The following is a 23464-nucleotide window of genomic DNA, read 5'->3' on the forward strand; positions in this document are numbered from 1 at the left end:
CAGTACTTAGCATAGTTTCTGGTACAGAGTAGGTTTGATAAATGTCAGCTGAATGTAGTGATTCACTAATAGATACTATCTAATTATAAATAATTTCATCATATTTTACAAAATCCCTCCCACAGGTGTTTAATTTTCAACCAACTGTCAAAGCTCTGGACTGTTCTTGACTCTCAATTTATACCTTTATATTTGCTGTCGCAAAGGATCATCAAAGGCTCAATCACCACTGGCACAGACTGACTGACTTACTCTCTCTCCCTATTATAGATCTCAACTGGCCTTGAGAACTGAATGTATCAAAACACTTGACACTCTACTAGGCAAAACACAATATGTCACCAAACAAACTTTCTCTGGGTTCCCACCTATACATTTTGTTTTAAACGCTGTCACTTTCTTTTGGTTCAGTTACTGTCTTTTCTGCACACCCAGAATAACCATGTTACCTTTGGCAGGGCTGCTGCACTGGGGCTACCCAAGCCGTTCTCAAAGACCTGACTGTGAACGGGGCCTCTCAGAGCTAAGCAAGGCACTATGCCTGCACTTTCAAAACAGAATCACTCAGTATTTGGAAATAAGATTAGTTAACAACTCAGTATCTTGAATTTTGAATTCTAATAAATAAGAATGTTAGGGGTTTTATATTATTTTTGATACCACCTAGAGTATATCTGCTAACATTATATCTATACTCAGCTGTGACTTAGCTCAAGAAATAACTCACGTTAATCTGAAAAGATGAAAAACTTACTTCAGGTGGTTTTCTACCTAGAAGAATATAAGTAGCCATGACTTCATCATATTTCTGATTTATCAAGGCGTCATTTATCTCATCTCGTGCAAAACCCATGGTGATCATGATGTCTAGAAATGAAAAAAAACAACAAAATGCAATTTTTCTGAAAATGGGTTTATTTTAGTAAAGAAACCAACAAAAATGGGCAAGTTTGCCTGTATTAGATATGAAAACTAAGTTCTAAAATTTTAAAGCGTAACTTTAATTATAAAAACTTCTGGATTACTAATATGGAGACACTGTATAGCTACAGATGCTGTACGTCTCCAATTTTTCATGCAGAACTTATCTACATCATGTGTTAGTATGTTCATGGGCTACTCCATTTCTCATTGCCCAGCGCATCCTTGAGCTGAGTTCCTCTGTCCAGCTAGACGGAGTATCTGTCTCTCTGTGACACACACATAATACCTTCTCTCTCTCTCAACACACCCTTAGCCACTCATGGAGTGGATTCTCTCATCTCTTAACAACTTTTGCTTTCTTCCTCGGAAGGCTTGAATTCCATGGTTCTTCTGATCAGATTCCTAACACTCTAGAATGCCCCTTGTTTGCCATTCTGCCCTCAAGCCAGACAGGAGATGACTCAGTTGTGAGTTTCTGACGGCTCTGGGAACGAAGAGAAAGAACCAGGTGGGAGAAGAGCGCTGACTGGTGTGGGAGGACAGACCCTGCTGAGATAGTGGGAAACCAAGGGGAAGCCAGTGTTCCTCCCTCTAACTCAGTGCCTCTGTGTTTTTGGTTAAAATACATGCTATGTTTTGCTGATATTTATCAGTCTGATCAATGCTGATTCTTAAATCAGTCATTTCTCCTGTGAGGAACTGCTGAAAGAAAAGAATGAGGTTTATCTACATTATTTTAATTTTTATATCACTGTTGCCAACAATTGGTTTAGATTATATGAGAACAAAATAAGGAACTTGAATTTTGCAATGTTTAGTATATATCTGGAGAAAGAAAAGATGATAATGCAAGTATTTTTCAAACAGAAATTGCTTCCCATTTGCACTTTAAACATGATTTTGGCAGACTAAAGGACTCTTACTTTTAGCCTAGGGACAGCAGCTCTCCCAATACCTAAGTGCTTACCTATCCTTTTTGCATCATTGAAATCTGGTTCAGGCTCAGCATACGGCTTTAGTTCTTCTTCTTCATGACCAACATTCATCCATCGATCTTTCATTATTTGCTAGGAAATAAACTCTACATTATGTTTTGCCAATCAGAACATTCAACTACTTATATTAGCTCACTTTTAGTAAACGTGAAATTTATTGGTTCAGTCAACAAGAATCATGTGACATTTTCAAACCAAAGTTACTGTTTCTAGTTTGATTAGCAGGCCCACAGGAGGGGTAAGACTTTGGGACATACATATTTTAGGACAACTATAACCCACACGCTCACCAAATGAACTGATTCAAAATATACTGCCTGCTGCCTCTGCTCCTCTAAAAGGAGTACTTTCACATTTGAAAATTTTAACATAAAGACTACTGCTTTTAACCTCTGCTTCATTTTCACATATAAGATTAATGAAGAGACTTCTTTTCCTGGTCTTCTACCAAATATATACCCGTATTTTAAAATCATCACTTACCAAAACATTAGGAAAGAAGAGATCACAGGAAATGGAAATCAGAGTTAGTAATGACAATATGACTCAGAGAATATGGGAAGAGAGAACAGTCAAGATTTAAGCCTAGAATTAGTAATTAGTAAGAATCGGGGTGAAAACAGGCAGCAGTGTGCATTTGCAGAGTCAAATTTAAGCTGAGACTGTGAAACAACAGTCAATCCCGGGCTGCTAAAAGGCTACCCAGAAGGGGAAGCCTATGGGATGCGGAAAGTACTGGCAAACCATATGTCAGATAAAGAGTTACTATCCAGAATATATAAAGAACTCCTACAACTCAGTAACAACAAAAAACCACCCAATTAAAAAAATGGGCAAAGAACTTGAATAGATACTTCTCCAAAGAATATATACAAATAGCCAACAAGAATATGACCTAAGATGCTCAACATCACTAATCATTAGGAAAATCAAAACCACAATGAGATATCACTTCATATCTGTTAGGATGGCCAGTGTTGAAAAAAAACGAAAATAACAAGTGTTGGTGAGAACGTGAAGACACTGGAACCCTTGTGCACTGTTGGTGTGACTGTAACATGGTGCTGCTGCTGTGGTGAACAGTATGGAGGTTCCTCATAATCTAAAAATAGAACTCTCATATGATCCAGCAATCCCACTTCTGGGTACATACCCAAAAGAACCGAATACAGGATCCTGAAGAGAGATTTCATACCCATGTTCACTGCAGCATGATTCGCAATAGACGCAGAAGCAATCTAAATGTCTGATGGATGAATGGATGGATAAAGAAACTGTGGTTTACACACACAATGGAACATTACTCAGCCTTAGAAAAGAACGGAGTTCTGTTACATGCTATAACATAGATGGACCTTGAGGACACTGATAAGGGAAATAAGCCAGTCACAGAAAGACAAATACTACATGATTCTACTTACATAAAGTATCTAAAACAATCTAACTCACAGAAACAGGAAGCAGAATGGTGTTTGCCATGGGCTGGGAGGAGGGGGCAACAGGGAGTTGTGGTTCAATGGTACAGAGCTCCAGTCCTGCAGGATGAGAAAGTTCTAGAGACCTGCTGTGTGACGCTGTGCACAGAGTTAACACAACTGTGTGTAATGTACACTTAAAACTGGAAGGAGAGTAAATTTACGTGTTTTTTTATCACCCACAAACAAAGGCAAACCAATGGGGACTAATTCGGTATTAATTTAGAAAAATTTTCAACTTTTTATTACTACAGGATTCCAGGTTTTCATTCAGGAACATTCTAGGTGCTGATACATTCATATTCTTTATCAAGGTCCTGCAAAGTATATCCTCTATCTCTAAACTTTATTTGCCAATATTCAACTAATTGGAAAAATAATTTTCCATATACAGATTTTTTAAAAAATTATTTATTTATTTACTGGCTGCTTTGGGTACTCGTTGCTGAGCGCCGGCTTTCTGTAGTTGCCGAGAGCGGGGGCTACTCTTCATTGCGGTGCGCGGGCTTCTCTTGTTGCAGAGCATGGGCTCTAGGTGCGCAGGCTTCAGCAGTTGTGGCTCACGGGTTCTAGAGTGCAGGGTCAGTAGTTGTGGTGCACAGCCTTAGTTGCTCCGCGGCATATGGGATCTTCCTGGACCAGGAATCGAACTGTGTCCTCTGCATTGGCAGGCGGATTCTTAACCACTGCGCCACCAGGGAAGTCCCCCATATACAGATCGTTTTGAGGCTAACTCCTTGACTCCTCAGGTACCTTCCCTTCACTTAATGATATTTACCCAAAGTCACTTAGCAAAAGACTTGCGCTCCAGAGCACATCTCTAATAACTGGGGTCTATAAGAATACTGCTGTGTCTGATGAGAGGATTTCCCCAAGGGTCTTGGTCACACGACACTGATGTATTTTAATTAAACTTTGTAGACAGTTCATATATGCTTGAAGTATGATATGTAGACATGTAACTCTTAAAAGATTACCATTAACTTTCTTTTTTCCTAGTTATTATATAGAGATATAGTTGACATGTAAATTATATTGAGATAATAAACTTTTTAAAAAAATCTGTATAGGGAAAATTATTTTTCTAATTAGTCGAATATTGGTAAATAAAGTTTAGAGATAGAGAATACACTTTGCAGGACTTGGAAAAAGAATATTAATGTATCAGCATCTAGAATGTAACTCTTGAAAGATTACCACTAACTTTATTTTTCCTAGTTATTATATTGAGATACAGTTGACACAATTATACTGAGGTATAACTGACATATAACTTGTGTTAGTTTAAGGTGTACAACACGATTTGATATATGTATATATTACAAAATGACTACCACAATAAGTTAACATCCACCACCTCACACAGTTATAATGTTTTTTCTTGTGTTTAGAACTTAAAATCTACTCTTTTAACACTTTTCAAATGTATGAGATACAGTACTGTTAGCTACAGTCATCATGCTATGCATGACATCCCTAGAACTTATTTATCTTATAACTGGAAGTTTGTACTTTTTTGGCCATCTTCCTTCACTTCCTCCATCCCCTGCCTCTGGCAATCACCAAAATTCATTCTGTTTCCCTAAGTTGTTTTCGTTTTGTTTTTTTAGATTCCACATATAAGTGAGATCATATAGTATTTGTCTTTGTCTGACTTATTTCACTTAGCATAATGCCCTCAAGGTCCATCCATGTTGTAGCAAATGGTAGTATTTCCTTCTTGTTTCCATTTCTGGGTATTTAGCCGAAGGAAATGAAATCACTACCTTGAAGAGATACCTGTACTTCCGTGCTCAGTGCAGCATTATTTACAATGGCCAAAATATGGAAGCAACCTAAGTGTCCATTGGCAGACGAGTGGATAAAGAAAATGTGGTATGCACGTGCGCGCGCAACACACACACCAGAATATGATGCAGACATACTTATTTCTCATAAACACTTTGAGCAATGGCAGTTTAGGTACATTATCCAACTAATTTAAATAAAAGTAGACTCACTACAAATTTAAAAAATAACAACGCTGTCATTAAGTCTTTAGTGACCATTCATTAATAAAGTAAAAGTTTCGGCGAGGGTGCACATCAGGAGAAAAAAAAGATTTACAAAGCAAAGCTGTAAATTCCTGCCACATGATTTTCCAAGTCCTTCCTGTTCCTCATCTCCCCCCTCCCAAATAGTATGTCTAGCAGAAGCCTAGACAATAGTCAGGCAGCATTTGTGGAAGTAAAATTTTGTTGCTGGCAGAATTTCCTAGGTTGCAAGATGAATACATAAAAATCCTCAAAGAATATGATGAACCACTTAGGACAGCTACTCAGTACAATTAGTCCTCAGTATCTGCAGGTTTAGCATCCTCAGATTCATCCAACCTTGGGTTCAACCAACCATGGATAGGAACTATTTAGAAAAAAACATTCCAGAAAGTCCCCAAAACCAAAACTTGAATTTGCGACACATTAGCTACAATTTAAACAGTATTTACACTGTATTAGGTGTTATAATAATCTAGAGATGACTTAAAGTATATGGGAGAATGTGCACAGGTTATATACAAATACTACACCATTTTATATAAGGGACTTGAGCATCCACGGAGGTTCCTGGAATCTGTCCCTCTAATCCAGCCCCTCTAGTCCTTGACACCTTCATTTACTCACTTCTGCAGCTGGACTGCACAAATATAGTAACTAAGGGAGGTAAATGGAGGCAGCAGCTCAGATAATGTTTAAAAATGGAAGTCTTTAAAAATGTTTAAAACAAATCTATAACGATGTAAATTAACTAAACATCAATAAAATAAATTTTAAAAACCCCAAATCTATAAGAAATCCCACCTCTCCACACACACTCACACATCGGTACAAACAAAGGAATCTAACTGTCCTTTTATCAATTAGATAAAAGGGAGCTCTCTGAATGTTTGTTATTATTATGATGAATGAGGTTGGGCAAAGAAGAAAACTAACAAACATAAGCTAAACATAAGTACTTCTGATTTTTCAAATGAGCTCAAGTTAAGTCCTTAGTGATGTTCTCAAATTTAAGAGTACAATATGAAGAGTTTGAAAATAATACCTAATGGAATGAATTTATAAATAGGAGAATCCTAAGTAAGTGAGAGTTAGATTCTAGAAGAGTAAGTAAGAGGTAACCCTGCAAGGAGGAGTTGGAAGAGAGGCAAAAGCCTGTGAGGGATCCAGGCAAACAAGAGCAGGGCGTGTGGGGGACGGCATGTCAGTATGACCACATGAGGTGGGTGCTGGAGCGAGATGAGGGTAGAAAATTAATAGCCATCAAATCATGAAGGGTCCTTTCAATCATGTCAAGAGTCTCTGAAGAGTGTGATTGTGGAAAGTCTCTCTGGCCAGCGTGTGGAGAGTGGTTCAACCATGGAGACTTAGGTATCAACTGAGAGGCTTTAGCTGGAACCTAGGAGGGAGAAGATGCCAGTCCACTTTAAAGGCAGGCAGGGGCAATGGGAAAAAAGACATGTTCAATATTTGGCTGGTAAAAATCAACAAAACTCTGTGATTGGAAGTGGGCGGAGAGCTGAAAGAGCTCAGGGGAAATGAAGGTGATGATCAGGCTTCTGGTTTAGACAAGTGAATAGAGGCTGATACCATTTACTGAGACACTAAACTTGGGAAGCGAGGTCGACTAGATGGGGAAAGATGGAGCTCAGGTTTAGACAAACTGAGTGTGAGGTGCTTCAGCTTATCTAAACAGATATGCCCTATCAACACTTATTTATTCTGGATCTCAAGAGAAATCTGGCTAGGGATAGAGATTTAGAAATTAGCCAGCAGATGATGACAGAAGCTGTGCGAATGGTGAGATTCTCCAGAGGAGTGAATCGAGTAAGAATGAATGGAAGAGAACCCAGGGTAGAGCCTTAAAGAACATCAGCATTACCAGCATATGAGGGCTGGAAAGAAGAGTAATCCCGAAAGTAAACGGGGGGGAGGAAAAATCTGCAGAGTGACATGGAAGGCGAGGTGAGAGTTTTTCAAAGAGGAGGCAGTTGTGTCCTGTCAAATAAGGTGATGACTAAAAAAGTAATCTACTGCGCTTAGCAACAGAGAAGGTGAATTTACTAAAGGCGGCTTCACTGGAGTGGTGGAGATGGGAACCAGAGGGCAAATGGAGAGATGAGAAATTGGTGACTGCTGGTGGAGATACTTTTTTAAAAAGTCTGGCCGGAAAGGGAGGAGCAAGAAAGAATACTGAATGGGGACTGGAAGGATGCCTTTTTAAAAAAACTAGAAGCTCTTTAGGCGTGGATAAAGGCTGAGGGAAACGAGTCAGCAGAAGAGGTTTGGGTGGTACAGAAGAGAAAGCTCTACTGAGGGATTAAGGTACTGAGGAGGCACATCATACGTGCTAAATCCAGCACAGGAATGAATGGGTAAGTCCTGCACAAGAGAAAAGACACCTCTCCATGGCAACAGGGAACTAAGGCGATGGGTGGGGTTCAGACAGTACTGTTAAGAGTACGGTGGCAGGAAATGAAGAGTTCATGACTATTGGTTTCTGTTTTCTCAGCGGAGTAGAAGATAAGGATCTTTGCCTGGAATGTTTTCCCCTGTTTTTTCCACTGAAGTTCCTTTTTATCTTTCTCACCGTGTCCACACAAAATCTGGGCTCTTTCTATCACTCTGTTTCATGGTACTCTGATCTGTGCCTACAATTTATGCAACTTGCCATTATGTAAATATATTGTATTTGCCTGTTAATTATCTCTGCTATTAGACCATAAACCCAAAGAATGACCCAGGTCTGATTTGCTCAGTATTGCATATCTAGCACTTAAATGTACCCAGCACTTAAATGCTCAATACATACTTGTATACTGAAGGAATAAAACCTCCTGCCTGTGTTACTCATCTGTCTTTCCTCTGCGTTCCCATGGAACTCTGTTTATTTCCTATTGTGACTGTGACCACATTCTGCCTTTTATCACACCTTGCTGTGTATAGGTCCATCTCCTGCACTATATTTAAAGTCCTTGAGGATAAAGACTGTGCCTTGTACTATCTTTCCCAGCACAAATGCTTGTTTGTTGCTTTTGAACACGGCAGTGTTTTAAAATAAGGCTGGACAGAAGCCTTGGGTAAAATTAAATGTAGAGAAGAGATCAGCCACAAGAAGACAGCTTAGGAAGTCATTAAAATGCCCAGGAGATAGAGAACAGAGAACTGAACTGGACAGGAGGAAACAGAAGAGAGAAAACCCACAGAGGTACAATCTACAGCAGCTGATGACAAAATTCATTTTGAGAATGAGGGAAAGGATGAAATCCAAGAGGGTTCTGAGGATTTTAACTCAGGTGCTGGACAGAACAGAGTAACCATGAATTAAGTAAGAAATACAGGAGCAATTACAGATGTGATAGCTGGAAGACAAACAATTAAAAGCAAAATTAAGATCATCCAAATTTTCTGATGTTTCTCAATTGAATGGTGTGTATCTGGTGCTCATTTCATAATTACCATTATCTGTCCACATCAAGGAAAAATATTTATGTGGACTAAACCCTGAGGCAATCTGTCTTTTATTTGGGGAAATGAGATTTACATAAAACCTGAAAATATCTGAATACATAACAGAATTAACTACTCAGAACTGTGCTATCAGCAGTGAGTGTTAATAAAGGCCAAAAAAGAGTAACTTGCAGTGTGGGCTGGAGTTTTCAGGGAAGGAATCCCAGGGAGTGAGGAGGTAAACTGACTCTCCAAACACAGGCAACATCTGGACCGGTGAACAGCTTGAGGCAGAGGGATGTGAGGCGGGAACACGGAGGCGGCCTCTTGTTTGACTTGGAGCAGAGGTAAATCGCAGTGAAAGAACAGAACAAGTGAGCACCCTTGGCGGATGAATTTAAACTTGATCTGACTGGCGACGGAGAGAAGCTGCGTTTTACTAGCGGGGACGACAAGCGGCATTTTAGCAGCAGCGCCGGGAGAGAAGCAAGCCGAGGGCACACAGGAGGAGCGCCGGCTCTGCCAGTCGTCGCACAAAGTTAGACGTGAGGCCAGGCTGCTCCAGGGGAGGTGGAAAATCAGCGACAGGGAAAGGCCTCCGGGCCGCGCCGAGAGGGAGCACACAGTTTCGCCTTCCGGCCTCACGATTCTCATCGCGGGGCGTCGCCGAGTCTGTCTCCAAAACCAGTTGTTACTTCAAAGCAAAATAAAAATAATTTGAGGAAAAATTTCCTCCGGTCAGAGGAATGGGAGGTAAAGGTGGGACGACAGAAGATCTGCTTAAGGAAACATGGAGCAGAATCAACCTTACTAATTCTAAATCTGAAGGTCTTCCTGAGGAGTAAGGCACAGAGAGCAACAAAACAGGGACAGAGGGAAGAGAAGAGACGTGCGCACGCCGCCGTCCGCAGTGGGGGAACCTCACGCCCCCACGAAACTCCTCCCTGGGAATCGCAGAGTTGACACTCACAGCCAAGGGAGAAGGAAGGGTCCCCAGGAAACGGCGGTGCTAATGACCACAGGGAGTTCCTGGAACCCTCTTGGGGGGGGGGGGGGGGTCCAGGCCGGAGTAAACCACTGGCCAACACACTGCACTAGACCAGCCGAACAAACCAATCCATTTCATATTTCATCTCAGATATCTCAACATGAGAAACGAGAGGTCAAGTAAGATTCCAAACTTGAGGAAAGCGTACCCTAGCCATCACTGCCACTGAACACAAAGGACAATCTGCTGAGAAATTCTAGCAAAATAATGGATTCAGATGCATTATAAAGAGTTAAACAAATTAATAGTGGAAATATACACCTTACACATAATAGGTTCCCATTAAAAAATTAAGGACTTTAGGCTGGTCAGATGAAAATAATTTTTCTTAAATGGTCTTACTCTTTGTAAAGTATACCATATGCTTCCAAATTTGTACTTAGAAATTTTCATTAAAAAATGATTATTATTATTTTTAAATGTTTTTTGCTTTACTGCCACTAGTACTGGGCAGACACAAGCAAGATTTTTAAGATTATTGTAGCAGCAGCTGTAAAAGGTGTTAAAAGTAAAAATAAATACTTTTTGAGGAGGACCAAAGATGAGAGAGAAAGGGCAATAAGGAGGAATTTTGCTTTAGGCTCAAATTTTGTTATCATTTTGAAAGGTTACACAGTCCATCTTGGTTAAGGACTGGAAAAATGAAAGAATATGCAAGGATGGGATAGCAGAAAAAGATTTCAATATATTTCTAAAAAAAATCCAGACACACCAATATTTAAGCAAATAGGAAAAAAAACAGCATACAACATAAAACACAAACCCTTTTAAAATCATATGTGATACTATCCCTCCCTTTATGAGTGCAATTAGGAAGAGCTGACAGCATTCATGTATACAACCTAAAACAATTATGTAACTTTTTAGATCTAGAAACAGCTACGGCCAAGCAAGCAGAATGTGAAATAACTTAAAATGAAGATTCTTTAAATCAAACTTCAGTATTCGCAAATTACACAGTGAAGACTAGAGTTTCATCAACAACTCCTGATACTCAACTAACACCGAAAAAATACATCAAGTTCCATTTCTTAAAATATGCGAATTAACAGGGAAATATTTCCTATCAAAATGTACAAAGCTGACACAAGTCTATAAAGCTGATGAACCAGACTCCTTTAAACAAGCAGTTTAGGGACACAGAGAGCTTACCTATGAAGAAGCACACTTAACCTATTCATTAAAAATACTGAGCACTGTCTCTAATGAAAGACATACAAATTAAAGCAAAATTATGACAAACTCTATTACTATCATAAAGGCATCAAATACCAGAAATTATCCGATCCAATACTGAAACAAGCTGTGCAGAATAGGTACTTTCAAATGCCTTAGGTTACACACAGTCTTTTGACAATGATACCCAGGACATAGCATACTGTTCTGACCTAGTAATTACTGTCTGGAGAATTTATCCACGTGTACATCCCAAAGGGAAAAAGTACCTCACATTATTTTTAGCAAAAAACAACAAAAATAACTCAAATATTCCACAAGCAGAGAATAGTTAAATAAACTTTGATACATAATCCAAGGAGAACATCATACCTATTGACAGGGAAGGAGGTCACTCTCGTGATAAAGCAAAGAGAACACACTAAAAACATTTAAGTTAAAAAAAAAAAAAAAGAATGCGACATAAGAACTGTATAAAAATTTATGCTTACACACTAAAGACTGGTGTTTTGAAAGTAGCTGTTTTTTATACTTTGTAGATTTTTGGTTGTAAAGTTGATAATAAAGTATGAAAATAGAAGTGAAGACTACTATAATTTTCGACATCACTGTTATTTCAAGGGGAGTTTTTTAAGATTTGGTACAAGCAATCTTTTTTTTTTTCCCCAACGGTGTCGGGTTTCTCTGGAAAGTCATTTCTGGGAATTATGAAGCAGACCAGCCTTTGTATGGTGATATGTGCAATATTATGATAATACCTCCAATGTAGACTCACGGTTCCATGGCTGGAAAACTTGGTTTTGACATGGTGGAACAGGAAATTCCAGACTATATTCAAACACATCAAGCTGAGCTTCTGATGAGCAAATGTTTTCATAATAACAACTTGCTTTTACTTTCAAGTCAGAGAATTCTAATACTGATTCTAATGTTGAGGATGAAAGATAAATATTTGGCCACTATAAATTAATCATCGTTAAGACACAAAGTACATGTCATCAATCACTCACAGAGATCTGTAAGCTCTACTCCCCCCAAATAATTTTTGTATGGTCTTTCTGTTCTGCTCATTAGCTGAGCTGATGCCTCAACTCTAGACATTTTATTAGTTGACATTCAGGTAGACGTGGCTCCGATGATAAAAATGGGTCATAAAGCAGGATCAAGAGAGGCTTATGTGCCTATAAAACTTTACAACTTATATGAGTGTCAACAATTTTAACTATCTCACATAATTTTCTATTGTAATGGTTGAAAGTAAGTTTAGAAGAGCGGTAATATGAAAGTGGGCTTTTTTACTGCACAGATTTCTCTATGAAAACATTATAACATATCCTTTGCCTCCAAAGAAAAAAACACAAAAATCACAGGAAGTGACTAATCACACTTAAACAAATAATTCAGTAAAAAAACCTGATAATTGATATAATGATATAAAACGTTTAAAATAATTTCCCAATGGAAGTCACCATCCCTTAACTTCCATAGAAACATACTGTACCTTTTAGTGAAAGGCACTGTGGTAATAAGATTACAAAGCCTGAACTAACCTGAGAGCTCTGTACACAGGCATGGCTCACCTTATAAGGCTGCCTCCTAACTGGCATGGCGTCCGTGCCAGAAAGCCCCATTGCTACACTAAAAAAGTACAGTTTAAATGAGGTTAATTCTCAGAATTTGCTACCCTATCTTTTAAGGCAAATAAATGAAGACAAAAAAGTACTCATGAACAATACATGCTGAATCTCTGAAATTACCTTAGTACAGACTAAAATATTCTTAAAACCAGATGGTCAAAATGCTTAACAAGTTGTTCTGACTGCAGTTCAGAAGGAAAAAAGGTTAGGCGTTTTGGTTATATGAACCTCTGACATTACTGGCTATATAACATACTTACCACTACCTTTTTTTTTTTTTTTACCACTACTTCTGTAACACACTTACCACTACTTTTATAATAGCGTCTGCTATTATAAACAACCTCACATATGTGGAATGTATGTAGGCAACACAACAGTGTGATAAGAAATGAAATCCGTTTCCAATATGTTCTAGTTAAATATCTACAAATTTTCTGTACTGACATTGAGAGGGTTCTATCACAACTTTTGAGTAGTGAAAACATCATGTGACTTTCTCTAGCTCTAAACAAAAGGCAAATGAGATGACTTGGCAATTTTCTGAAAAAACGTGGGGAAAAACTATTGAAATCATGCTCCTCAGTCCCTCGAACACTGTAGTTATTAAACTTTAAACTTGGAGTGGAAAGAATCACTTACTTCCAAGCTGCCTCTCTTGATTGGATTCAGCACTAATAATTTCTTCAGAAGGTTCTCACAGTCGGTGGACATATAGAAGGGAATACGGTACTTCCCTCGTAAGACTCGCTCCCGCAGTTCCTTCCAAAGCGAAAGAAAGCACGTGTCACTGGCTTATGAAATCACTGTGCTCGGGGACAGAACAGTAATATCAAATTTAGCGGATACCTTTAAATTCTGGCCGTCAAAAGGCAAGGAGCCACTGACTAACGTGTAGAGAATGACGCCGAGACTCCACACGTCCACTTCGGGCCCATCGTACTTCTTCCCTTGGAAGAGCTCAGGGGCGGCGTAGGGTGGGCTTCCACAAAATGTGTCCAGCTTGTTCCCGACTGTAAATTCATTACTAAAACCAAAGTCAGCAATTTTAATATTCATATCAGCATCAAGGAGAAGGTTTTCAGCCTAAGAGGAAAATAATAAAAAGGACAATGTAAAGAGCCTACATAAAATAAAACGTTTGTTATAATTGTTTCAGATCTCAAACATCTATTTCTTGTCTCTCATTTTTAAGTGCAACATCAAATTGAGACGCCCAGTTAGAGTACTTCAATGTGTAAATGCTCAGAATCACATCTCTATAAGACTGAAGTTTAACACCATATAGGAAGGCTCCATTTATAAGCATATATGTAACTGTTTAAGAAAGGTTATTTAAAACCAATTTTCTTCCATAGGTCATTTTAAACCTAATTTTTTTTCCGCATAGTAAGAAACATCCTGGAATTGTACCTTAATGTGACCTATCCTAAAGAACGTAAGTCAACGTAACACTAATCCATTCTGGGCTTAAATCAACAATTTTACGCAAATATGCTCTGTGTGAATAGAGTCTCATTGGTTAATGCAAGGCTCAGGCATATATTTAAACTGACTGCCAGTCAGGGGTTCTGTGACTACTGGATTCACTCCTTGTCCTCTCTCCTGCAAAATGCATCCTCAACAAAGTTCTGTTCTTCCAGTAAAAGAAAACAATACAACACAGCCTCCATTAGATCTTATCTGCCTTAAGCCTCCTTTTGCTTTCCTAAAACTAGATTCTCTTTTGGAGGTTTATTATTAGAAAGAAGTGATTTCCCACCATGTTTTGAAATGCCAGTTTTCTAAAATATTCCTAAATCATATTAATTCAGTGAAAGCAATTTAAATGTACTTTTATAAATGCAAGCAATTCAATAAAGGATTTGCTTTTGCACATGTTTTGTTTCAAACTCTGTTACAACTGATAGACTAACAAAGTTATAGCTTAGTTTGTAGATGTGTTTCACCAGGTTACAAAGAGGAGTAAAATTTGACTAATATGAAAATCAGAGTTCTCTATAGTCTATACCACTGGAGGGTCCAACAGTCAGCAGAGCCAGGCACTCTGTCCATCATATAACTCTTCCTTCACCTATCTCCTTCGTCTCCTTTTTTAAGGAATACTGCCTTGGGATATTTGTTTTCATCTTGTTTTAGAAAGTATACATCTAACACCCCAAAATATGCAAAAAAACTGGTATCATTTATGACATAAATATTATAACAGCACATAGATTTGGGAGATTATATTAGACCATAACATTATGGACTGTGTGACAAAACCAGGTTACTGTGATGTTCTGATGTAAGGGCCTGGTCACTGTAAATTTCTGAGGCTGTCTAGGAGCAAGCTAGACTTTTCTCAGTTTCTCTAAATATATCTGGATGGACAGCAAACTACCCAAGGCTGCCTCAGAAAAGGAGAGCTAGAGAGAGTTTTGAGGTTTCTTCCCAAGAGCATACAGAAACTCCCTCCACCAGACTAGGGGGAAAACACAGGGTAATGAATGTGATTTGTTGCAGATATTTCCATATAAGAAATAAGATGACAAATTAGGAGTCAAACACACAGGCAGAGAAATAAATAGCCCTCTTCTTTCTCTTTCTTTGCAGCAGTGATTTCCCTTAAAATAGCTGAGGGAGGAAACTGAGAAACAGAAATATTTGGAGCAGGAGAAAATCTATAAGCTCAGAACAATGGAGCCAAAATACAGAATTAGACTTTCAACAACTGTTTAGGACGGTATATTTAAATATAATGCAAACTAGTGCTAGTAATTGACAGAGGCAATGGGAAAAGAAGTTAAAAAAAAAAGACTCCTAGGTATGGAACATGCAATTTAACTTTGGAAAAATAGAGAAAAAGGGGAAAAACAAAAACTTTTTTAGACAAGGAACTTTCTACCTTCATTAAAAAAAAAAAAAGAATTTGGCCCCAACCATTTGTTTCTTTTTTTAAATTATTTTTTAAATAAAATTATATATATTTAAGGTATAACACATGATAATTTGATATACATACACATACTGAAATGATTACTTAAGTCAAGCTAATTAAAAAATTTCCTCACAGTTACCTGGTTTTTTTGGTAAGTGTGATGGGAACACCTGATATCTATTCTTTTAGCAAACTTACAGTATTCAATATGGTATTATTAACTTTTTGGATTAGACATCAAAAGCTCAGGCAACCAATGCAAACATAAACAAGTGAGACTACATCAAACTAAAAAGCTTCCGCACAGCAAAGGAAACCATCAACAAAATGAAAAGACAACCTATAGAATGGGAGAAAATATTTGCAAACTACATATCTGATAAGGGGTTAATATTCAAAATATGTGAGGAACTCACGTAAGTCAATTCCAAAAAACAAACAAACAAACAAACAAGATTAAAAAATAGGCAAAACACCTAAATAGACATTTTTCCAAAGAAGACATAAAAATGGTCAACAGGTATATGAAAAGTTGTTCAACATCACTAATCATGAGAGAAATGCAAATCAAAACCACAATGAGATATTATCTCACAACTGGATAGCCATTATCAAAAAATAAAAGACCAGTGTCACCAAGAATGTGGGGAAACTGGAACCATCGCATACTGTCTGGAGGACTGTAAACTGGTGTGGCCATTCCACGAAACAATATGGAGGTCCTCAAAAACTGAAAATAGAACTGCCATGTCATCTAGCAATCTCTCTTCTGGGTATACCCAAAGGAAATGAAATCAGTTCCTCTAAGAGGTACCTGCGCTCCCATGCTCACTGCCACAACCATTTCCTGACTATCACACATTTCTTATTCCAAAGTATGCTAGTTTATACTAACCACACTCATTTGATATTCATAAAAACATTTAAAACTTTCCTTATTTCTTTGAACTTTAATGTGAGGATGAGCACTGGCTCTTACATCAGACAAACCTGGATTTGTGCCCTGACCTTGCTTCTGACAGAATGGGGCCTCAGGCATTTTTAGTTCCACATTTACGTATTAAAAGAAGCTAACAGAATCAAATCCCCTAGCCTTTAATGCTAGATAACTTCTCATCCACATTTTCTTCATTGGCTCTGTGAAAATACTGCCTTTTAAGAAAATATTCCTACGATTTATATTAGAGAATGTTTTGCCTATGGTCTCTTCTAGGAGTTTTATGGCGTCATGCCTTACATTTAGGTCTTTAAACCATTTTGAGTTTATTTTTGTATATGGTGTGAAAGAGTGGTCTAATTTCACTGATTTACATGTAGCTGTCAAACTTTCCCAACACCACTTGCTAAAGGGACTTTTCTCCATTGTATATTCTTGCCTCTTTTGTCTTTGTCATAGATTAATTGATCGTAGGCGTGCGGGTTTATTTCTGGGCTCTCTATTTTTATTTTTTATTTTTCTGGCCATGCTGCACAGCTTGTGGGATCTTTGTTCCCCGACCAGGGATCAAACCTGGGCCCTCGGCAGTGAAGGTGTCGAGTCCTAACCACTAGACTGCCAGGGAATTCCCTGGGCTCTCTATTCTGTTCTACTGAACTATATGCACCTGTTTTTATGCCAATACTAAACTGTTTTGATTACTGCAGTTTTGTAGTACTGTCTTAAGTCTGGGAGGGTTATGCCTCCAGCTTTGTTCTCTATCCTCAGGACTGCTTTGGCAATTCTAGGACTTCTGTGGTTCTATATAAGTTTTAGGATTATTTGCTCTAGTTCTGTGTGAAATGTCATGGGTATTTTGATAGAGATTACATGAAATCTGTAGATTGCTTTGGGTAGTGTGGCCATTTTAACAATATTAATTCTTCCAATCCAAGAGCATGGGATAGCTTTCCATTTCTTTGAATCATATTCAATTTCCTTTATCAATGTTTTATAGTTTTCAACAACCTAATCAACAAATGGGCAGAAGACTTAAATAGTCATCTCTCCAAAGAAGACATACAGATGGCCAACAGGGACATGAAAAGATGCTCAACACTGCTAATTAGTAGAGAAATGCAAATAAAAACCACAATGAGGTATCACCTCACATGGGTCAGAATGGGCATCATCAAGAAGTCTACAAATAATAAATGCTGGATATTTTGGTGGGAATGTAAGTTGGCGTAGCCACTATGGAGGAGAGTATGAATAGAGATTCCTTAAAAAACTAAAAATAGAACTACCATCTGAACCAGCAATCTCACTCCTGGGCATATATCCGGAAAAGATGAAAACTCAATTCAAAAAGATCGGCACTATTTACAATAGCTAAGGCATGGCAACAACCCATGTGCCTATCAACAGATGAGGAACAAGAAGATGTGGCTTAGGACTTCCCTGGTGGTGCAGTGGTTAAGAATCCGCCTGCCAATGCAGGGGACACGGGTTCAAGCCCTGGTCTGGGAAGATCCCACATGCCGTGGAGCAAATAAGGCCATGTGCCACAACTACTGAGCCTGCACTCCAGAGCCCTCTAGCCACAACTACTGAGCCCACGTGCCACAACTACTGAAGCCCACGTGCCTAGAGCCTGTGCTCTGCAACAAGAAAAGCCACCACAATGAGAAGCCCGCACACTGCAATAAAGAGTAGCCCCCACTCACGGCAACTAGAGAAAGCCCGCACGTAATAATGAAGACCCAATGCTGCCAATAAATAAATAAATAAATTTATATATTAAAAAAAAAGATGTGGCTTAAGATGTGGTGTGTGGGTGTGTGTGTACACATGCACAGTGGAGTATTACTCAGCCATAAAAAAGAATGAGGGCTTCCCTGGTGGTGCAGTGGTTAAGAATCTGCCTGCCAAAGCAGGGGACACAGGTTTGAGCCCTGCTCCAGGAAGATCCCACACGCCGTGAAGCAACTAAGCCCATGCACCACAACTACTGAGCCTGCACTCTAGAGCCCATGCTCCACAACAAGAGAAGCCACGGCAATAAGAAGCCCGTGTACTGCAATGAAGAGTAGTCCCCGTTCTCCGCAACTGCAGAAAGCCCGTGCAAAGCAATGAAGACCCAATGTAGTCAATAAATTAAAAATAAATTAATTAATCAAAAAAATGTTAAAAAAAAGAATGAAATAATGCCATGTGCAGCAACATGGATGGACTACAGAATATCATACTAAATGAAGTCAGGCAAAGAAAGACAAATATTATATAATACCACATATGTGGAATCTAAAGAATAATACAAATGCATCTATATAAAAAAACAGAAACAGACGCAGAGACACAGAAAACAAACTTATGGTTACCGAAGGAGAAAGGAAGGGAGGAGGGATAAATTATAAGTATGAGATTAACAGACACATACTACTATACATAAACCAGATGAGCAATAAGGATTTACTGTATAGCACAGGGAACTATATTCAATATCTTATAATAACCTACAATGGAAAGTAATCTGACATATACACAATATAAGTGATCACTTCACTATATACCTGAAACTAACATAACACTGTAAACCAACTATACTTCAATTAAAAAAGAAAGAAAACACTGCCTTTTATAAAAAGTTGCTGTGAGAATTAAATAAAAACTAATTTCCTTGTATAGTGCCTGGCACAATTAGGCAATCAAAAAGGTAGCTCTAATAGTATCACATATCTGTTAATAATTAAGTTTTTGTTATAAAACCAATTGCTTACCTTAAGATCACGGTGAACAATGCACTTTTGATGACAATACTGCACAGCAGATACAATCTGAAAAAAATATTTGGATAAAAGATTCAAAATTATTATTATAAAAACATCTCAATTTTTCCCCAGTTATCATTCCAATTTAGAGAAATTACTAACTTGGATTTCAAAGTTACATTTAGTTAAATTCCGCTGTTCCTTTAGTTCAGAAAACCACACAAATCAAAATTATGAAATTTTCATTTTTAAATGTGGACAATGTCGAAAAGCAGTATTCTCTTGCTAAAATACACTAACATACTTGTCAGAGTCCATGAAAATTTTTGTATGGGGGTGTTACATTTCTCTGTTTACATGATCAAATGTATACAATTTGTAGTTTTGGTCAAATGGTTTATTCCACTGTTGGAATAAGAATTCTGGCACACATGAATCAGCATTCCAAGATAGCTGGCTCAAGTTCAAAACACAAAACTCTATTTTAGGAATTATATTACATGTGTTCAAAGCATGTTTTTTCAGGGAGGCCAACTGACTAAGAATTTATCAACAGAGTATTTAGCAATACCCTATTTTTGTCCATATAATATAAAGCAAAGGAAAAATTTTTGAGCCTTAAAAGGAAACCTAATTATCAAAAAAGAGGTAAAAATGAAATTTAATCAAACCTGCCACTAATTCAGTTGGACAAAGCATTCTACCCTTGTAACTAGATTTTGTACGCAGTCTTAATTTTTAACCAATTACACAGGGCTCTTTGGGGATAAGTGCTAAACAGAAAAGAATCCAATGGCTTAAAGGGCCAAAGAGATAAATGAGAAATAGGTTATAAGCAATTCTATGATAGTTATACACTTTGTTACATAAAATACAGAAAAGGAAACACTCTGATAGCAGTCACGTAAGAGTTACTTTGTACATATAAGTATATCTGATGTATGGGACGGCCATTTTAATGCACAGCAGAACATTCAATTCTGTGGATGCAGTGAAATGTAAACGCAGTCTGAATGCTGAATGCTGGTCAGGCATTTACACATGGGGACAGCAGTGAGACTGTTAAAAGTGTAAAGGCGATGTGGCATATGACCATGCTAATAGGATACTGGTTAGAAAAAAAAGAACTTCAAAAGTAGTACAAGTGAAACGGATATTTCAGTACTATAAAATTATTTTAATGTATATTAAAATGGTTCAAAGACAGAGAAGACATGATTTCAAAACAAAGTCAACACACAATGAATAAGATGTAATTCAATTAAATTCATTTTGATTCAACAGTCAGTTTATTGAGTACCTGCTATGTGCAAGAAAATGTGCTGGTTGCTAGGGGAATACAAAAATGTGTCCATGTACCCTACATGCACCCTGCCCTTAAGGAGCTCACAGTCTGATTAGGAGGAAAAAATACATATATGAGTAACTACATACACTACAAGGTAGAATTGTAACAGCAGAGGTACAAAGAAGTGAGGGAATCATAAAAAATAAAGAAGAATCTCAGTTAGTAGGTGATATTTGATCTAAGCCATCCATGAAGGGTAATAACATTTTAAAATGTGGAGGTTGGGGGATGGGAACATGGGTAAGGTGGTGAAATGCACTGATGCTGGAGCAACACAATGTACTTGAAAAATAGGTGGGAAAATGGTAATACTGGGAGTTAAATCTTGATAGACAAGTTGGTAAAAGTCTCTGAATCCCAAACTAAGCAGGTACTACAGAACCATGAAATGTTTTTGAGTTGAACAATTGTGAATGATTATAAACAATTTGAAGTGTGAATCCCCCAAATACAGCAGAATCCTGCAATGAATATATGTGGTATTAGTGTTCTTGAGCAATATGCTGCAAAGTTCTAATATCCAACCTTCACCAAAATAAGTTCATTAGTTAAGAAACCTACATTTATATGTAACTATTAATACATCTTATTGAACATACTATACAGGCTATAGATGTTCATACTATAAGGCTATTTCTGTATCACAGAACTTTGCTGATAATGATATCTTTTTCAAGTCCCCTTCTCTTGGTATGGTGAAGAAGGCATGCTACAGGTAACGATTTGGTTACCAAACATGCATTTCACGTTAGACAGGATGGTTTCTATGAAAGCAGCTTTAAAGGCACTTCTGGAGTAAAAATCTCCTAAGTCTTAAAAACTTAAGAAGGGAAGGATAATTTATAATATTACCACACTTATCTAGTAGGGTACAATTTCTCCCATAAAAGCAGCTCTGGCTTCTGACTCGCTAGCGGCAAGAACCCCCACCCACAAGCCCAAGTTTTACTGCATTATTCTACTGCCAGACCCTCCCATCTCAGAACCTTCTGTACCTCCACAAACAGGATGTAGAAACTTCCCTACGAGCCTTTGTTATGGATCTTGAAAACAGGACTGACAATCAGTCCTGCACTGACCCTAAGACCAGACATATCAATGTTTTGCCATGAGCTACAATTGTGGGGGTTGCTTTGCAATGATTTATCAGTGGGTCAGGAATTCCCAAGCTTTAAGTAGTAGCCTTGATGTTGGAAGGGTTGAATCAACATTATGATTTTCCTGCAGGCCCTCAAATCTTAAGGAATGCAGAGGCACTGTATGGGCAATGGCTGCGAAATTGGTCTTAAACTGTCCTAGCGTCTCTGCTATATTTAATGGTGGGGTCAAGGACATATCCTGACTAATACAGTATATTCCTTTTCAATGTTAATGTTTTAAAACTAATTTTATGAAATACAGTGCAAATAAAAATAAAAGTAAATATACATTTATTAGAATTTTAATTACATCTATAAAGAAAAATAAACTTAGCAAAGATAAACTGAAAAACAAATATAACTTTTTGCCAAATAACTATAAAATTGTGTGTGTGTTTGCTTGGCTTCTAAAAATGTGAGTTGGTTATCTATTTAATTTGGGGGGAACACATAAAGATAGCAAATACATTTAATATTTATAATTTCCACTGTTTTACATTTTAGATAGAATTTATTTGACACTCAACCTCTGATCTGATTTCAAAGTAACACAGAGCCAATTAGTAATTATTTGGATCTTTATGAAAATATCTGTGTCCCAGCCTCCTATCCTACTCCCACCCATCAGTAAAGATGAGTAAGCTCTTTAAAATACAACTTTTCTAATTCCATATAGCACCCAGTACAGTTTTCGACCACCATGTGTTTTTAATAAATACATGAAACCAACTGACTAAAAAGAGTAAGAGTGACTAGTGACAGTCCTTAAAATATATAGTAAAATCCCAATGGAAACATTTATTGTCAAATTGGAATTTTCTTCCTAACTGGCTACTAAAACTAGCGTGACTGAGATGGAAAGAACGATGACATTTAAAGCAATGATTGTTGTTCTCTACTTAAGTAAGCTTGCACTTCCATTCCAGGGTAGAAAAGAATTTAATGATATGTGGCTGAATAGCATTCAGTTTCTCAGTGTTGCTTCCTCATTACCAGTTATCTTTAGATTCAGCTATGTTAAGTCGAATGCTTCTAAGAATCTATCCTAAATATAAGGGCTATGCATATCTTTGGTCTAAAGCATTTTCATATATTGTGTTCCAAAAAGTGATGATTCTGTGAGATATTAATAATAGAGCTTTCACAAAATCAACTCACTCCACGATCAATTTGGAGAATGCTATGTCAAAAAAAAAAAAAAAAAAATGAACAGGTTTTTTCCTCCCCTGTTCTTCAGGACTTCTCCAATTGTTTGTATGTTAACATATATGTAAAAATCTCACAAAGGAAGATTTCATACCAGTATTCAGTGTTTCCCAATCTTACTGATTATAGGATCCCTTTAATTGTAGAATCAAGCTTACAGAAGAGATACTGAACTATTTTTAAATGAATGTTTTAAATTCACTTACGTAAAGTTTGGGATATAGTAAGCTGTCTCTTGAAATTTTACTTCAGTAAATTTTGTGAACAATTTACAATTCATTAATTTGTCATTTCTACAGTTATTTATAAAGTATGCTAATTTTAAACACCTCATTCCTAAAAATTAAAAACAAAATCTTAGATGAACTTAAATTGCTTTTTCTTATTTTATCCTTTCTGTAACAAATCATATTCAAATTGACCTGG

The 23464-nt window shown here is 37.5% G+C and overlaps 1 protein-coding gene across 9 annotated transcripts in view; it reads right to left on the reverse strand.

The window, feature by feature from the left end:
- Nucleotides 1–23464, reverse strand: part of MARK1 (microtubule affinity regulating kinase 1) — a 133976-nt gene that overhangs the window by 19351 nt on the left and 91161 nt on the right. For 8 of the 9 annotated variants that reach the window (XM_057726148.1, XM_057726146.1, XM_057726142.1 and 5 more), the window contains exons 7-11: nt 19355–19411; nt 13588–13824; nt 13381–13500; nt 1892–1991; nt 755–867 (exon numbers count right to left, since the gene is read on the reverse strand). In XM_057726148.1, coding sequence (XP_057582131.1) covers nt 755–867; nt 1892–1991; nt 13381–13500; nt 13588–13824; nt 19355–19411 — 627 coding nt within the window. Of the gene's footprint in view, nt 1–754; nt 868–1891; nt 1992–13380; nt 13501–13587; nt 13825–19354; nt 19412–23464 lie in introns of those variants that run through there. The other variant, XM_057726151.1, reaches the window with a different exon arrangement.

Source organism: Hippopotamus amphibius, chromosome 3 (genome assembly GCF_030028045.1).
Source record: "Hippopotamus amphibius kiboko isolate mHipAmp2 chromosome 3, mHipAmp2.hap2, whole genome shotgun sequence".
Lineage (NCBI taxonomy): Eukaryota > Metazoa > Chordata > Mammalia > Artiodactyla > Hippopotamidae > Hippopotamus > Hippopotamus amphibius.